Source organism: Asterias rubens, chromosome 2, assembly GCF_902459465.1.
Source record: "Asterias rubens chromosome 2, eAstRub1.3, whole genome shotgun sequence".
NCBI classification, from domain to species: domain Eukaryota; kingdom Metazoa; phylum Echinodermata; class Asteroidea; order Forcipulatida; family Asteriidae; genus Asterias; species Asterias rubens.
This window is the reverse complement of record NC_047063.1, coordinates 10,512,731-10,531,915: the sequence shown is the minus strand read 5'-3', so window position 1 is coordinate 10,531,915 and position 19,185 is coordinate 10,512,731. Positions and strand designations below refer to the sequence as shown.

Genomic DNA, 19,185 nt, shown 5'->3' with positions numbered 1-19,185 from the left:
ACAATTGCACAAGACTTCAGTCGGTACAGTTAGCATTAAATGAACATAAAATTGAAGGCATGGAAAGAAGAGCGAAGTTCTAGCGCTAGGAGCCAACCCCAAAAAGTAAACGCAGAAGGCTCAAGCCAACCCCCAAAAAGTAAATGCAGAAGCGGAGGGCTCGAGCCAACCCAAAACAAGTAAACGCAGAAGCGGAGGGCTGTTGGATAATGTTAAACTTCAGTCTCATGTCATGCAAACTCATAAAATCAAACAGTATTCTGGTTCTCATTATTGGCTTTATGATTAGTAAAACAACTTGATTGATTTCAATCAAAAGTCTTGCTTTACATGATGGGCCTTCTTTGCAAGTGGAATCTTTGTACGTGTTGTCTAAAAGATAAATAAACTTACAACAATTTCCTTTATATCTGTCTATAGTTTCTACTTTGGAAGGCACTTCAAACAGCACGAAGGGACTTTGAGCAACAAAGGATTTCTTTGTGAAACAAAATACTAACGGTGAATACTAATGAACAATCCCCAGTGTTTTTAGTAAGGAAGGAACTCCTAATACCCCAGAAACCTGTGGTATGTGTGACCAAGGCTGGATTTCAAATGGCAACTGGATTCATATAATTGTTAGTGTTGGCTAAGTGAATTGTATTTTGACATCACTTTGGGAACACTAGGTGGCAGCAGACATGTCAGCTCAGCAAATTTGTTAACAATGGCTACCTTCCGACAATACTCCTGCAGCTGATTTCACGAAACGCTAGGATTAATCCTATCTTGCGTTAGGACGAGTGACCTGTCCTACCTTAGGATGGGTTCAATGCGTCCTCTGCTTCGGATAGGGAACTCATCCCAAGTCCTAAAGATTACATGTAATTCTAAGTTAGGAAGAGTTTGGTGTAATCGATGGCTGACATCAGGCATTCTTAAGTCTCCCACCCCCATTCCGATTGAGACTGATACACATCTTAACATGAATGAGTGGTAAAACATCTGCTCTAACATGGCAGGGGTCATGGGTTTGAATCCTATGAGGAGATGACTCTTGTATAAAGAGATTTAGGTGGTTTAAAGGTGTGCAAATATGTTGGGTGTCATGGCCGAGGGGTTTAAAGCATCAAATTCAAGTCCTGGGTGTTAAGTCATAGGACTGTGGGTTCGAATCCCGGTCATGACATTTGTGTCCTTGTGCAAGATGCCTTATACTGTAATTGCTTCTCTTCACCCAGGGGTATCAATGGGTAACTGTGAGGGTAGAGGTTGATATTGTGGATGTAAAAGCCACTAGCGCCCGGCAGCCCGAGGCTGTATACTCCCCAAGGAGATGATAGATTAAAGGAATGTTATTCGCTCAATACCATTGATACGGCCATTGTAAAATGCGCTATATAAGAACTAGTTATAATTATTATCATTATTATTGTTAAGGCAGTGCAACTTCTTAATTAATTTTTCACAACATTTCCTTTCAAAATGTATATGTGGTTAAACATTTAATGTATATGATGTCAAACCTTTGCTCTTTATAGACACTAGACACTATTGTTAATTGTCAAAGATCGGTCTTGTTACTTGGTGTATCTCAACACACGCAAAAAATAACAAACCTGTGAAAATTTGAGCTCAATTGGTCGTCGGAGTTGAAAGATAATAATGAAAGAGAAAAACACCCTTGTTGCGCGAAGTTATGTGCTTTCAGATGCTTGATTTTGAGACATCGAAATCTAATTATGAGGTCTCAAAATCAAATTCGTGGGAAAATTACTTCTTTCTCGAAAACTACGTTACTTAAGAGGGAGCTGTTTCTCACAATGTTTTATACTATCAACAGCTCCTCATTACTCGTTACCAAGTAAGGTTTCATGCTAATAATTATTTTGAGTAATTACCAATAGTGTCCACTGCCTTTAATGTGTAGATGATGTCAAACCTTAAGTTCTCTAATCTCCAACATCGCTGTCTCTGTCTCCAAGCAACCATGTGATGTAGAAGCCCAAGGCAAGTAGAGCAGTGCCCAGGAGATCTCCAACGGCAGTCAGGTATGGGATGGAGAAGTTATCGGGGTCCATGGACTTCTTCCAGAGGAAATGGACGAGCCAGTTGGCGATAAAAAGGAGTACTCCAACCTGAGATGGGAACGCCAGGGAGTTATAAGGAAGTTAGTTTATTGTTAAGCCCGGTTCATACTTCATGCGATTGCGAATGAGAAGCGAATGTTGACGACGCCACAATTTCGCAACCAATAGTTCGCAGCATTTCAACTCTGCTCAACTCACTGGCGAATACCGTTGTGAAAGGAGAGTTGTGACGTCAAATTCACGTCAAATTCGCATCGCATTCGCATTCTCAGGAAGTATGAACCGGGCGTTAATGTTAAAAAAAAACAGACCAAAGAGCCAATTTTCATAAAGCTGCTTAGATAAATCTTATTTCTTTGTGAATTAAAGCCCAGGGCTCCAATTTCATCGGCTCTATACAAGTTATGGTTTAACATTTGAGTCCATGGGAAATGTTCAATTACTTTAAGCCTCAAGACTTGTAAATATAATTATACAAATTATCAGTTCAAGAAAATAATACCTATTGCTATTATCAATACCTATTTGACTAAGCATCATACCAAAAAATATTACACGTAATGCAAACAATACAAAAGAACAGCATGGTTAACAATAAAGGACCAATTGACCCCACATTGACCCGCACAGCGCCATAAAACGCGCCTATCCTGTCCCCCATTTTGGGAGTCAAAATGTACCCAAAATGGTGGACATGGTTGACACGCATTGTGCAAAGGTGCATCTCCCATTGTGCAAGGTGTTAATATTGGAAGTATAGTTCTCCCTTGACCAGCTGTGTACTGGATTGCAAAGGAACGAGATAAGCTCAGTCAACAATAGGCCAGTTACAAATGAGGCATGTTGGGGGGGCATACAAAAGAAAACGGTACACTTAATTCTGGTTCTTTCTCTCACACTAAAACAGCAATAATACAGAATGACAACGAGCATGCAATTAAATCCTTTGATAACAGTTTATAAATCCACAAATTAAGACGACATGATGTTGGCATTTATTACACAGGTCTGGGGTTGCAAGGGTGCATGCAACCCCATGCATATTTAGGAACATATCACAAAAAATAACACAAGAAGTAAGAAACACTGTTAATGCACAATAAAAATGAACACATCTGCAATATCAATGAAAAGGGAGCCCTCACAAACAAATGATAATGTGTTATTCATGCTGTTCACCAGTTTTCTACCAGCATTGGCCAAATTGTGTAACACGGGCATGTGTCTTAGGTCTCTAAAAATAACTTATAGAGTATGGAGACTGGCTCACCTGAATAGATGCAACTGTTAGATACATGATGGTCACTCTAATGGTAATGGACGTATGGCCAGCTTTGACAATTGAAATAAAGAAGAGAAAAATCAGCTGCCCTGGAACGACCATCAGGAATAGGACTCGACACGAACGAGCATGCTGGTCTGTAAACAACAACAAAAGGAAGATATTACATTCATTTACTCTGGTAGTGTACATGTATCATAAGGATGTACTCATCAACAATACTAAATTGGGAAGAAACTTCAAGGAAATAGTATACTTGCGGGTACAACCATGTGTAAATCTCTTGTGAGTGACAGTTCGCTCTGAGAAGAGCCGGTTTGGTCTCGACGTCTCGGTCTCGACGTCTCGAGCAGTATACTCTGCTCGGATACTAGTTGGCTCCCACAAGTGATTGATTTACACACAAAACTTTCGAGCACTCATATGGTGCTTAACAAACATGTGTGAACATGCAAGTATTTTTTGGCCATCCACCTTCTAATGAATCATGTTTTTACATGGCCATCTTTTACTACATTCAGTTTAAACATGTCAAAAGATTAAAGAAGAATGAGAAGGGTCACTGCTCTATGACTTTTGCACATTGCCATACTTGAGTGTGCTTCGCAAAAAAAGATGCCAAGCAGAATTTTCTGATAAGCGACTTTATGAAATTAGGCTCTGGCAGAGGACAATGTATTAATATGTTAAGGTCTGCTGCCCCCTAGCTAGAAAGTCAATGGAAGTGGTATAGACCTTTCTTTTGTTGATCAACAAACCGCCTTGGTTGGTATGGTCAGCCGAATGTTAGTAAAACACTAAATCGTAAAAACGGATGTTTTAACAAAATTCAACATTTTCTGCAAACTTTCAATTAAATAAAGTACTTCTCATAATTAGTTGTTTTGTTTTAAACAAAATCGACAAATTTGGTTACATTGTTACCAAAAATAGCGATCTTTTCTTGATTTGCACTTATGGCTTTCCATAGTTTTCCAATCTGGGTTGGCAAAAACTCGGGCTGTGACGTTGCAAAAGAAAGGTCTATTCCTTTTCAAAGACCATAAAGGTACCTAAACTTCACACTCACCCGAGCCTAAGAATACTTTAATTGGATTAAGGCACAGTCCCTTCCGTCCAGGAGGTAGGGTACCAGGCTTGCCTAGCCTGTGGAGATGTGTTGATATTCTACTGGCCTGGACGGCTACTAGGTTACCGCCTACACCGTTGATGACCGGGCTGAAGACAGCGACACCTGCATTCTGTCTGATGGCAACATCTAGGACTAGGCCACCACAGCTAATCACATCAAGAAAAAATAACAAGAAATAAGAAAATGAATAACAAAAGGCATCTATTCAAAGCAGACTCACTCGCCTAATCTAAAATAGCCCTTATTAGATTGTTTTACTATGTGGCACTAAATGCTAAAACCAAGCACTTCCTGCCAAACTTGGTTCATCTGTATATGATTTGAAGACTGAGAAGTCAACCGAACATCCGATAAATCTACTCCGCGGTAGTAGAAAAAGAAGAAAAAAGTTCTCTAAGAACAAACTCTACCTGGAAAGTAGATACACACATGGTGTTACCACAAACCAAATATATATTAGTTCATCTGCTCATCATAAAATAATCGGGAAAAATTACATTTCAAATCAGAGGTAATTAGGGCTATAGCGCAAGTATTTCTCAACATATAGAATTTGTATATCACAGATTGATATTGTGGCTGAAGTTTCAGTTGTCTTCACCTTTAAATTCATGTCATAATTTCTGTGAAGTGTTTGACTTTATACCATAATGCCCTATATGGGGCAGAGGGTATCCCCCCCCCACACAAATGTTCCCATATTTTAACATTAACTATTTTTCTCTTGTGCAGCTCATACTTTCATAATTATTCCAAAAAATTTGGAGTGATTGGCAGGTAGGAAAATCTATAAATATTGTGGTTTATGGTGTATTGTCTATTTAAAATTATTCAAAAATTTGCAGTCCAACAATCGAATTGCATTCTGAATTTACAATTTTAAAAGACATTCAAATCACACAAAATTAATCATAATCAAAATTTGCCCGAGGGCATCAAAATTTGACTTTAAAATTTAAGATTTAAAATTCAAATGCCATTTCTACTAAAACAGCTTTGAGCAATATTGTAAAACAAATATTAGTATTAGTTAATGACATCCGAGTATCTACGCACCTGCTGATCATCATAGCTATGATGACCGGGCTCCATCCATGATACAGCACCTCATGGGTGTACTTATTGTGATGGGATAAATACACCCATAGGGGTACCAACATCAAGAAGAATAAGATTATACAGGGCGCCAGCCAAGGTTGCCGATGATGGTCATCATCACCTGGAGGAGTTGAAAAGAGCAATTAATAAATAATTTTATTTATCTTATAAATCACTGCAGTAACCACTGTTAAAATATAGGATTTGGACTGCCTCTAGCAAAAGGGCAATCTCTGAGGTCTAGTTCGTAAGACACGGCTTTTAAATTGCAAAGGTTGTGGGTTCAAATCCTGAGTAATGTGCCTGTGATTTTTGTTCACAGAGCTCGGTAAAAGTACTGAGTATACTGTGCTAACACACATTGGTGTAAAACCAAAACTAATATAAATACATGTATGTTAGATGGTAATATGTACCTATCTATTCAAAGGTTTTTTTTTAATACAAATTAAGACAAATTGCCTTCTATAACTAGGCCAGAGGGGCGCTTCAAGGTGAGGGCTACCAACTCAAATCAACTAGCATCACGGGCACAGCACACTGCCACCTCCTCATGGGGCTAAAAGAGAGTCACCCCCTTCACAGTCTGTAAGGATGTAGGCATTGGTATTAACCACTAGGAGCTAGGCAGGTAGAGCAGAATGCACTACCATACCATTTTTTACAAAGGAGTTATGGTTTAGTGCCTTGCTCAATTGCACAAAAGTTACAACAACATCAGAGCATGGGTCCAATTAATTTCCTAGCTGACACATCTTGCGCCCCATAGGTTTGGAGTAAAACCAGAAGAATAGGTCATTAGAACACCTCTCTTATGCTGTGACTGTCTCTTCTACAACTTTATATATCATGAATAAAATAAATCGTTATAGCCAAAGAAGAATTGCTTGTATGATAACTGATAACGCTAGTTACCTATTGCCCTATAGAGTATACTGGTAATCCAGGAGAGTAAGGCAAGAGTGGTGAGATCTCCGAGGCTAGCTGCTATAGGTGTAGCCACATTGTCTGGATTAATGTGACACTTCTTAGATATCAGAACAACGGCTACCATTATAGTTCCTGAAGAGAGAAGAAGAAAAAAAATAGAAATTCTGCACAAACTTTTGAAGATCCCCTGCCAATGTAGTACTTAAACAAGCAGGGGTCGATTTCACAAAGAGTAACTTAGGACTAGTCCTAAGAGATATCAAAAATGTACAGCTAGTCCTAAGTTAGGACTAGTAACTCGAGATAAGACTAGTACTAACTCTTTGTGAAATCCACCACAGGACTTCTTTGAAGTAATCTCCCAAATCTATTCTGGAGCAGTAGAGTAAATACGAAGAGAAGTTCTCAAACCCTTCTCCCAGCAACAGGAGTATTTTAAAGAGAGCATTAGTTTTAAGTGTCTTGCTTAAAGGGTTTGGTTACATTTTGTACAACACAAAACATGTACATAGATTTTCATTAAAGTTGGTGATTTAAAGATAATGATGGTAGAAAGCTTCCCTTAAAATATTACTTGCTGAGGTGCTGTAGTTTTGAAGAAATGAGTACAAATAAATCCTGAAAATTAGTTTAGCACATGTACAAAGGACGTGACGCTTCCGAAAAAAATGCTCCGATATGAATTTTACTACTTTCTCAAAAAAATTATACGACTAATGAAGCTGAAACTTCTATATCTACAGGTAAATTGTATTACCGTACTACATACAGGTACATCTTCATTCACAGCGAATAGGATTCATTTCATGGCCAAATAGGTATCAAAAGCCTTAAAGGCCACAACTGTCAAGACAGGGACTCGAACCCAGACTCTGCTGCTCTGAAACGCCTAACCTCGAGTCTGGTGTGCACTAAAAACAGCACTATATACCTTCTACATGTACTTGACATATTCTTACCTAGTATGCCACTGGCTAGTGAGGCTGTGACCAGACTGCTAGCACATAGTAGTAAAATGTGATAAATGTTGATCTCTCCGTCGGGTATATATCCCATCAGTGCTGCTGCCATAGATGCTAAGAATCCAACCACAATAGCTTGGCACTGCGTACAAAACACAAATTTAATTTAACATCAAGTAAAAAATAACAGCAGCAGAGGGAACAACAGGGATGCAACTTTTTTTGTATAAAATATTAAGTAACTAACCACAAGGGAAGCTTACCAGGTGTGCATTTTGGCGACCCCAACCAAAACCCAACTGAGTCAACAAGTCAGTTACCAGTTGGTCTGAACAGCATCGTCACTGCGCCTCAAACGAAAACGCGCAACCGATGATTAGTGTTTCAGGTTGGGGTCGCCAAAACATACTCTGGGTAAACGTGTGAACAATTTTGGGCTGAACAAAGAAAAATTTACCAGAGAGGGAATGCAACCTGTGACCTCCAAATTAACACGTCGGAGATCTACCAACTGCGCTATCTAGCCCTAATGTTGGCCACTTTGTTACAGGGCAATCAAAGCATAGCATGGTGAGTGCATGCTCAGTGCACATTATACACAGTGGAATATCCGCGTCTGTTTGCAAGTCTGCCTCAGGAATCCCTTGACATTAAAAATCGGCTATAGAGTATAATTTGTTTTTACCCCTTCAACGGTGCTTTCCCGAGTTCTGTGAAAACAAATCGACAGGCAAATCACGCGGGTGGGATTCCAACCCATGGCATTTGCATTGCTGGAGCAGATGTCTTACCACTAGACCACCAAGCTAGTCCAATGGCCAGAGGGAGTCTGAATAACTGTGGTGTTGACGTGAGTAGATATAATGCTTCCCACCTACCTGAGTAAGGGCCATGTTTCCACCTATCATTCTCCATAGCTCCTTGTTATCATCAATACTGCCAAGGTTAACCTAGGACCATTAAGATCAAGAGAAGACAATTTATAGGCAACAGTTTTTCTTATCATGCAGGGAACAATTTCGTCAAGCAATTTCGTATTAAAAAACTTCTTTGTCAACACTGAATGGTATATTGCGCAGCAAACGGTGATTTCTGAGGAGCAATTAAAACACATTGTGTAGCATTTCGCTCTGCTATACATTTACAAGAAACTGTTCACTGCCATGAGTCATGTTATGTACAAGTAAATAGGTTTCAGAATGGAAATTTTGACATGGCTCCCAAAGGTACTGGAATTTGTCAAACTAGTTCCAAAGACAAAGCCGAGGGAACTACATGTAGATTGTCAACATCCAATACCGACAAACCATGCAACAAACATGTTACACTTGTTTTATTATACCTCAACTGTTTCAGCCTCAAACAGCTAGGTCTTTCGAAGAGGGCGATGTTTGAGCTTGTGACTTCATACACTAAAGGTTCTCCAAATGGGCAAGTCTTAGAATTTGCAGAGTTAGGCATGGGATACTAGACATTCATAAAATTAAACCCTCTGAAAAGCAATTAACCTTATGATTTCAGTGGATTGAAAACCCACAAGACTTTATAAGTTCTTAGTCCTTGAGATGTTTATATTACTGAAAAAAAAAAACCATGTTGCATCATGTATTGGACTAGGGAGGTTTCGCACGCGAACGGATACGCATACGCATATGTTTAGCTATCCATAACCTACTTACGTGTAGCAAGCAGGATATCAGTGTCGTCTGCACATACATATGGCAATGACTGATCGTATCCGTTTGCATGCGCAACCTCCCTATTTTCTTGGACTCGTCCTGTTACATTTCTGCTGTTAATTTCTACCAGCAAATTGACAATGAAACCACAAAACAGTATTTACACAACGATGATACAACAGGCCCAGTCTAAAGTACCTAGGCCTAATTGAAATTGTAAGTTGTCCATATTTTAATGATGTAGGTTATTTGATATCACAAATGTTGTTTCACCAAAATTTGTATTCTCATTAGGTCAAAGGTATTGTGTAGATCTATTTCTGATGACGGTGAAGTATTACAAGTATCAGTTTACGGTATATGTTCTAGTGGTAATGATACGGTTACATCAATAACCCTTTAGCGTTAACCCTAAATCTAAGCCCAACTCTTGCCCCAATATATCAATATACAAAGTATTACAACTTCTGATAGTATTGATTTGAGCTCACTTGTACATACTCCATGAGATTTTGGTGATGGAGTTAAGCATTTCTGTAAATTGAGAAGCTCTAAGTAACTTCCTGCAAATGTAAAATATAAACCCATTGTGGGTATTTGATAAAAACCTTACATAACAAATCTACTGTTTAGGCCTTTATGAGAAGTGTTGGCTTTACTCATGGGGTGTGTACCTCCAGGTGACAAAATAACTGATAGACACAAAAATGTACAGTTTGTGGCATTGCAAAGTCCACGTCATAAAGGGCAAATCTGTACAACTGAAAATCAATATCATACTGAGTCTGACTACATACATGTATGTCTGTACCAAATTCTATGCTTGTTATTACAATTTAACAAAATGGTTATCAGTTGTTTATGTATCCTTTGAACGCATTGTGGTTCCAAACTCAAGTGGTTCGAGTTCTGTTAACACACAAGATGTTTTGTACAAATTCTTTTCAATGTCAATGAAAAGGATTCCAACATGTACCTTTTGTACGATTGAAGAGGATATCCAACAATCATTTTGGAACTCACTATAGTAGAATCAAGGGAAAAAATGAGGCTAGTCTCTTAGTAGACAGCCAGTTGATTTGTTTGGAAGTACTTATGACCTATTCAACTGGCTTTTAAAAATGATATTTTAGCGTTCTATTTTTTTCCTCCAAGGCTGGCAAGGTAGACTGGGACTGCTGGATTGTGTGACTGGCATGAACAGTGGGGCTGATCATGGTGACTAAATTTGCCCAAATGAAATAATCTTTCAATTTCATGGCAATAAAAACTAACTCTGAGGTAGGCCTATCCTTGTCGTGGTATTTTGTTATGATGGTATTTCACACATGTATTGTTTTTAATGAAGATGTTGGCACTGTTGGAACAATTTGGTCCGATAGCACACTCGACAATAAAGGGGTTGTGTCGTCATGATCAAAACAGACCCACTGGGCTGTACGGAAATATCAACTCTCACCCAGATTGCACATGCATACGTTCGCCATAGATATGAAATGAAGGGATGGACCATGCGTGTGGTAACTGGACGAGATACCAGGCCTGCTTTGATAAAACGACAGCCCCTGTGAAGACTGCTTCATACTTACTGCGAATGCAATATGAACAATTTGCAGCAGTTAAACAATAATAATAGTAATACCGAAGTCTTATATAACGCACGTATCTACTAATATTATAAGGTACTCAAGGCACTGAGTATAAACAAACTTACAGAAAGATAGGTTATTGAAGTGATGAATTCTGAGACCCAATTATGTACAGTTGACCTATGCTGAACTCCTGCGAAACATACGCTGCGAAAACAGTCGTGTGACAAAATTCGCATAGCTTTCACATTCGTAGGAAGTATGAACCAGGCTTAAAAGAGTAAAGGCAACTTACTACAGTGGAGAGCCTTGAAGCAAGGGTCATCTCCAGATTGCCTTTCAAACCAAGAAGAGCAGGCACTAGGATGAAGACCTCAGTGACGGTGGTATACACTGGCCAATGCTGCAAGCAAGAAACAAATACAAGCATGAATCAAACTTGATAGACCATAAAGACTGCAAGAAAAGTGCTTTTTAAAATCCGAGTGCTCAAATTTGCTGAAAATTGTCTAATCGGGGGGGTTCTAAATTTTACATGTTAGTGACAGGTAAAACCTGTGCACAATTTCATGGCTCTATGTACCACAACGTCCCGTAAAAAGCATACGACTCTATGGACCATACATGTGGACTTCTGTGGTGGTCCTGTTGAAAAAAACAAAATTGAATCAGAGTATTGTTTCTTTCAGAAGCATTTCTCAGATTGTGCATTCCAATTGCGGATTACTCTTCCTGCATGAGCGTGACCACTCAAGATTTTCGGTTCTCAAAAATGCTACACACATTTGACATTTTGGAATAAAATTTTCACACTGGGTTAATTTTATTTCATACACCATTCCGGGTGCGCACCGGCGCAATGTTGAGAATGGCGCGCCACTTGCTGTGGTGTCTTCAGTGCCTAGATTGTGCACAAAAAGACACAGTTGTTACTTTTTGCCAATTTTGTTTTGTCGGATTGGTCTATACATGTACATGTATGTCTCTACACTTATAAAGGATTATTAAAACAATCAATGGTTCAAAAACAAATAGTGTAATAATCCCTTTGAAGCCATTATACACTTTCGGAACAGAAAAAAAAGAAAAAAAGTTCACAGATTTACAAATAACTTACAGGGTTGACAGAAGGTAATGGTGAAAGACTTCTCTTGAAATACTATTCCATGAAATGCTTTACTTTTTGAGAAAACATTAAAACAATTATCAATTCTCGTCGTCGAGAATTTCGGATTTATTTTGAACACATGTCATTACACGACGAAACGTGCGGAAACAAGGGTGGGTTTTCCCGTTATTTTCTCCCGACCCCGATGACCGATTGAGCCTAAATTTTCACAGGTTTGTTATTTTATATATAAGTTGTGACACACGAAGTGTGGGCCTTTGGACATTACTGTTCACCGAAAGTGTCCAATGGCTTTAACAACCTTAAAGTCGTGTCAAAATGTATGATGTGTTATGTTGAAATTTGCAGGATGTCATAAAGGGTTTGGACTGTTGACCGATCATTGAGGATTCTCATGTAGACTGTTGAGATTGAAGACAATATCCATTAATATTGTACTCTCTTAATTTTTGTATCTCTAATGTGGAAACAAAGGACACAATGAATATTATGCAGACAGGACCTCACATACATGATTGCGATACACCATATACCCACTGTTTGCTTAACAAACTGCACTTTTAAGATGCATATTTTTCAATTAACAAAATGTCACTTATCAGATATCTATTCCTCTGATATTAACTGACATTTAATGACATTTTACCCAACCCTTTACGAATGCAGTATTTAACATAATGTGTAAGGACTTCCCAACCTTCACAAGTGCTCAGCATTGTAAGGTCTCTGGATGGTGTTGAAATACTAAGTAGACATAGACAGCGTGTGTTGTGCAAGTACACACAATCATGCAGTTGCATGGCATAGCAGTTTCCTAGAGTATTGAGATCAAGTTCTGGTGGGTCAGTCGTCGGGGTGTGGGTTTGAATCCCCGTTATGGCATGGCACTTGTGTCCTTGATGATAATTGCTTCTGTTCACACAATAGGTACTTGTCAACAGAAGAGGTCAACCTCGCTACCATGGGTAGCGCGCCGTATCACCCGCTAGCTCTGCGTACGCCTCTAACCCCTAGGAAGGAACCTTTGATCCGTGACTTTGATTGGCTATCATATACGAGCAAAATTTGAAACGCTGTGCGTCTCCAAAAAGCTCTACACGCCGAAACACGTGCGTATAAAGATATACGTATTCACTTTTTTGTATTGCAACACTGAACGCCAAGGCAAGTTTATGACTTTTATCACACACAACACATCCAGCCCGTGCGCGACTAACGCCTTACACAGAACGGATCAACCACAGGACTAATTGTAATATCGCATATATTTGGATATTTTAAAGTCAGACTTCCAGGGGTTATGATCAAGCACGGCATGCTAGGAAAAAATGGCGCAGCGAGATCGATCACCCCTGGGAACAAGGTTGGGTAAAGGTGTATACATTAATTTTAAAAAATAAGGCTTTATACATGTACTTCTTAGAGAGCTGAGAAAGACAACAGGAAAGCCAGACCTTATGCGTTGGCGCATCCTGCGGCCATCTTAAAGGTAAAACGGTGACAAAACAACCGAAACGAACAGATTTGTACGCGCTGCGCAAAGGATTGGCTAATGAAAAACCTCCTTTTGACCGCTAGGAGAGAACCCCTACTGAAATGACGCCATGTGCATAAAGTCTATTGGCCCAATTAGCTTTTTTCATTTTGCGTCAAGTACAAAAATCAATACTCAAACTGAGCAATTCAGACATGTAAATTGCAGACTACAGGTTATTGACAAAATAGCAAAGTCACAACACTTGGGTGAAGGCTATTGGTAAGAGAGGATCAATAACGAATGTTAAACCTTTGTCTGCTGCCTAGACTTGTTTCAAGTCTCTCCTGATGTTTATTATCCAGAAAGCTCTCCTCTTGACTAGTGTTAACTGTTAATTTTTCCTTCGTCAAAATACACAGTAGGGTGCTTTCAGCCAATAACCATCATCTGGAGAACCGCTACCACATATCTAGAACTTATCGTCCAAAGATCCATCACTACAAGAGGGCTCGCTCTCACCCTAAACCGTCAACACTACAGACCTTTTCGCAATAGAGCTAACTGTTGCATGAGACACATGCTGGTCTAGCTAGCACTCAAGTTTGATTCCTAGCTAGACCAATATCCACCTCATTCAACAGTTAGCGCTTGCGCAGTAGGTATTTGCAAAAAGGTCTACAGTGATGACAGTCTAGGGTGAGAACGCGCCGTCTTGTGGTGATAGATCGTGGGCCGATATCTATAACAGGAGGCTCTTGAACCAAGACTACTGTTCGCCTTGTGAGTGATTGTCAACTTTATTTACAGCATACTGCAAACTTATTCAGACACCAGATATGGCAGAAGGCCAATATTGTGTCATTTTTTCCTGCTTTATAAATTGGCCAGTAAATTGACCTACATGTACACTGTACATCGTACCAGTTGGAACAAAAAAACCTTTACTAAAATTATAGAACTCTAGATAAACATTTACACTGTAAACAGTGTTCTAAATCTGAGGCCTCGAAATCAAATTCGTGGAAAATTACTTCTTTCTCGGAAACTATGGCACTTCAGAGGGTGCCGTTTCTCACATTGTTTTATACCATCAACCTCTCCCCGTTACTCGTCACCAAGAAAGGTTTTATGCTAATAATTATTTTGAGTAATTACCAATAGTGTCCACTGCCTTTAACCTACTTTCTTTATCTTTATCAAACCCGCAACAGTTAATGCCTAAATCCACCAAAAGGCAATTAGTTATAATTGGAAAGTGACAGACATGATTAAAAAATAAACGCTTGGGTATGTACACCGTAGATTGTACTGGTACCTAAGACCTTAAGGACCAAAATCAATTACCAGTTTATAAACAATTTAATCGATAAGTGTTTTGGCTAATGTCAGAACAGCAAAATAAGAATAATTAATATTATTTTGTGAAGCTAATCACCATTACTCACAGCTAAGAAGTTTAATTGTGAAGAATGCGGCTTCAACATGATCTTGAAGCATGCTGCATTCAGCCTTTTTAAAGTAGCCAGCCACATCGACCCATATGACTGTGGTACTATAAATTGTTACAATTTTGTTTTCCATTATTACTACCAGTTCATTTACCTGTACCATGTCGAGAACCAATCCTGCACCCACCGTACCGAATCCAGCAATAAGAAACGGCAAGAAAACCTGGAGTGCGATGCTGAATGACGACTCTTCCTCGTGGCCAACCACGCCCACTTCCTCATGCCCCACACTTTCCTCATCTTCCTCTGAATGTCTCCGCAGAAGAGGCACAGTGAAGGAGGTCTCTACCTCCGCCTCATCATCAACACCATCATCATCGATAGCGCCTGCAGTGGCACCTAAACCACCTCCTTGGTCTGTGTCTTTAGGGCGACTAACATCACCATTCCAAACACCATCCTGAGTGGATGGTGCACTGTCTTTATTTGGATGAACATCTGCGATGTGATGTTGTCTGGCCTCATCCATCGTAGGGCTAATCTCAAGCTCAATCTTAGGCACCATGGTTTTGGATCTTGCACTGGAAGCCCTCGCTGGAATTCGTTGTCTTAGCGTTGTACCCTGTTTGTCTTCTCCATTTGTCTCGGACGGTTTGTCAGCATGCATCTTGTGGTCCTGCCAGTGCACCTTAAACGTGCACTGTCCTGGTCATAGTTCTGGAAACGAAAATGCTGTCTTTTACGTACATTGTTATACCTTGTTGCAGACCGTTGTGAAGGGATGGATCAATGATTATGGTGGATGAGAATCAACACAAATACAGATGGACTGGAAGCAAAAAAGAAAGAAAAATGCAAGCAAATGTTAGATTGTTTAATTGTTGGTTTTTGAATGGTGACTGAAATTAATAAATTTAAACTGCATGAAAAGCAGTGGACACTATTGGTAATTACTCAAAATAATTATTAGCATAAAACCTTCCTTGGTAACGAGTAATGGGAGAGGTTGGTAGTATAAAACTTTGTGAGAAAAGGCTCCCTCTGAAGTGAAGTAGTTTTTGAGAAAGAAGTAATTTTCCACAAATTTGATTTAGAGACCTCAGATTTAGAATTTGAGGTCTCGAAATCAAGCATCTGAAAGCACACAATTCCGTGTAACAAGGGTGTTTTTTCTTCTTTCTTTATTATCTCGCAAATTCGACGATCGATCGAGCTCAAATTTTCACAGGTTTGTTATTTTATGCATATGTTGAGATACACTTACTGTGAAGACTAGTCTTTGACAATTACCAATAGTGTCCACTGTCTTTAAGGACAAAAGTGTCCTGGCTGGATACGGACAATTTGACCATAGGCCCATTACCAAATGGTCTGTCACAGAGAAAAGATAGAGTAGCCCAACTTTGTGTCCTTGGCCCCAGCGCCATCGCAATCAATGTGCCCAAATTGTAAACGCAAGTAGTTCGTCCGGCTGCACTGAGTAAATCAGTCTGAGTACCAACGAAGTATCAATTGAAATTCCTTTGATTGACCATTGTTGTGAAGTTGTTGAGGGTGCCCAACAAAACCTGGTTTTCAAGATATTGTTTTGAAAAGTTCACTATCAAAAATCATTTGTCTTTACCCCAAACGTGTGAAGCTTTTTAGAAAATTCAAGGAGCGACGAGGGTTATCTACAACGAACAAGTACTTTCATTTCAAATCGGTAAATTTTATGATCTAGAACAGGGCCTCATTGACATTTATGTCCAAACTTATGGATCCTGCCAAGTAAACCAGCGTAAACGTAAACAGCACAATAAACATTATGATTGCGGTGGTCAGGTGGTGGCTCTTGTAATGTTAGTTGTACTGTGTCATTAACCCAACAAATGGGGCTATTTGCCGTCTTTTTTAATAGGCGCATGTTCCAGTGGTCAACTACTCTGTGTGACTGTAAGGACTAAAGCTGTTCTTTCTGATGTTCAGGTGGAAATTTTTCTTCTGAATTTTCTTGCTATCCCATCCCACGGCCTCTCTCCCTCTCTCCTCAGGTTTATGTTTCCTTCCTTCACCAAACCAAAGAGAGGCTATCTCTGCCCATACAAGTCACAAGTCCTTTCAGTTTCATTATCTTGAACACCTGAATCATGTCACCGTGGTTTAATAAGAGCAACAGTATTATAACGTTGTTTAGATATTGTTGCTAATCAAAACCGAATGCAATGGCTGACGTGACTGGAGGAGGTACATTGTACAATCATGGAGGGATAACTTTCCGTACGGCGCTACACTTTTTCACTAATCTTTACAAAAAGGGTTATCTAATTGAGGTAAATAAGATACTATATTATTTCATATCGAATGAAAAAGTGGTGGCGCCATACGGAAACTTTTCCTCATGGAGCTATGCAAACAATATGCTGCTGCTGTATCAAAATCTCACTCGAGATCGAGCACAATCTCTGATTCCACTCGGCGCCATACAGGCTACAGCCGTCTGCGTCTCGCACCAATTTTATAAAGCTAGGTTAGGCAGTCCCTACATATTTTAACTTCAAGAAAACTTATAAAACTTAACTCACCGCTTCTTTTGTAAGCCAGTGCCACGTACTCTTGAACAACTAGACACCCCCTTGACTCAGTGGTTTCGACAAGTTTTGTATTTGCACACACGGGCAGCAAACAGTACAGGTCACACACAGTGTACACGACTCCCATATTGTACAGTGTGATGGCGCCCCCTAGTGGTACAATATGTTCAGTTTCGTGACTGTTGAAGCAATTATTTTTAAGAATGACCAGTGCCATTCTTCTTCAGGAACAAATCCCAATTTGATAAGATTAAAGTCTGCCTGAAAACAACATCGAAAATCTTTCATAGCCGCACTTCAATAAGAAATAGAAAACAGTCACAGCCACACTCAGTGTAGGGGCGTCAATCCGTCTGGAAAGAATGGGGGGGGGGGGGTATAACATTTTACGACGTGGGGTCCGGGGCCCGCTTTAGGGCCCCGGAATTTTTTTTTTTAGGTTGTAAATGCTCTCTGGTGCAATCTAGGGATTCTGAGGTGTGATGTGCTGCCCCCTCTCAGATGTTGGAATTTAATGCCGATTTCAAGCTATAAATATGCACCTACAAAACAACCCAAGCTTCGTAATAACCATAATGTTTCTGCATTATAATGCTCAGACGGCGTTTCATCCCAGTTAGACAAAAAAATTTAGGGGAGGGGGTGGTGCGTTTGGCACATCTATTAAAGATGGAGCCTGCTGTTAAGCTGAACGCGAAGCCTTTTACGGCCTGTAGTCCGGGCCCGCCTAAATTTTGCATTCCATATGCTCTGTTGTGCATTCTAAGCAAATAAGAGGCAACAAGATTGGAATAGAACAAAGGCGTTTAAAAATGTGAGCAGCAGTAGAACTTTTTGAGTTAACAGCATATTTAGGTCCGGATCGTAAACACAAGTTTTAGGGGCAAATCTGTCAAAGAGTGAGCACGCAAGTGTGAAACCTGTATCGGCATAGGTCCGGGCCCGTTTAAGGGCCTGGGAAAAGTTTGCATTCTAGATGCTTTGTAGTGCAATCTTAGGCAAATAAGAGGCAAACAGAATTATAAGCTTTTAAAATGAGCAGCAGTAGAACCTTTTGAGTTAACAACATCAAATTCAGGTGCAGATCTATGGCTCAAGATTTAGGGGGGTAAATCTGTGAACGAGTGAGCATGCGAGTGTGAAGCCTTTACGGAATGGCGCCGGGCCCGCTTAAGGGCCCGGGAAAATTTTGCAATTTAGATGCTCTGTGATGCAAATAAGGGCCAATTTTGAGGGGGGACATTTGATTTAGGCCTAGTGTCCCCCACCCTTGTTTCATTCTTTGCCCCAGGATTATATGTCTATGGTGGGACACAGGGTTTGGTCTTACACAGTGCAAAACATGAGTTTCATGGCGGTCAAAAGACACGGGAAACATTTGATATTATGTCCCCCACCCTTCTAAAAATGGGGTGGGGCTGGGGTTGGGGACATGTCCCTTCCACTCTTTCAAGGGGAGGTGCAAATCTATCAACGATGGAGAATGCGTGTGCGAAGCCTTTACGGCGTGGTGTGCGGGCCCGATTAAGGGAAAATTTTGCATTTTAGATGCTCGGGATGCAATAATAGGTCAAATCTTGAGGGTGGACATTCGATATAGTGTCCCCCACCCTTCAAAAAGTTGTGTAATCCTTTGCCCCCAGGATTAATGGCCATGGAGTGACACAGGGTTTGGTCTTACACGCTGCAAAATTTGGGCTTGATGATAAAGGTGGTCAAAAAGATGGGGGGGGGATTTGATATTGTGTCCCCCACCCTCCAAAAGATGGGGGGGGGGGCATGTCCCCCTGTCCCTCCCCAAATTTACGCCCATG

At 40.0% G+C, this 19,185-nt stretch overlaps 1 protein-coding gene across 1 annotated transcript; it reads right to left on the bottom strand.

Annotated features, from left to right (window-relative positions):
• Window positions 1-1,852: 1,852 nt before the first annotated feature.
• Window positions 1,853-17,427, bottom strand: LOC117306903 (solute carrier family 41 member 1-like). The gene is made up of 10 exons (XM_033791471.1): window positions 17,363-17,427; window positions 14,953-15,627; window positions 11,040-11,147; window positions 8,355-8,426; window positions 7,474-7,618; window positions 6,500-6,646; window positions 5,543-5,705; window positions 4,424-4,632; window positions 3,343-3,491; window positions 1,853-2,120 (listed from the first exon to the last, which is right to left on the bottom strand). The coding sequence occupies exons 2-10, from the start codon at window positions 15,463-15,465 to the stop codon at window positions 1,935-1,937; spliced, it is 1,692 nt and encodes a 563-aa protein (XP_033647362.1). The 5' UTR covers window positions 15,466-15,627; window positions 17,363-17,427; the 3' UTR covers window positions 1,853-1,934.
• Window positions 17,428-19,185: the final 1,758 nt, after the last annotated feature.

Coding starts and splice junctions, on each gene's coding strand:
- LOC117306903 (XM_033791471.1), bottom strand. CDS start 15,465: ATGCATGCTGACAAACCGTCCGAGACAAATGGAGAAGACAAACAGGGT. Junction 8,427..11,039: donor CTTCAAGGCTCTCCACTGTA/GTAAGTTGCCTT, acceptor TAATGGTCCTAG/GTTAACCTTGGCAGTATTGA. Junction 4,633..5,542: donor ATAGCTATGATGATCAGCAG/GTGCGTAGATAC, acceptor TGATGTGATTAG/CTGTGGTGGCCTAGTCCTAG.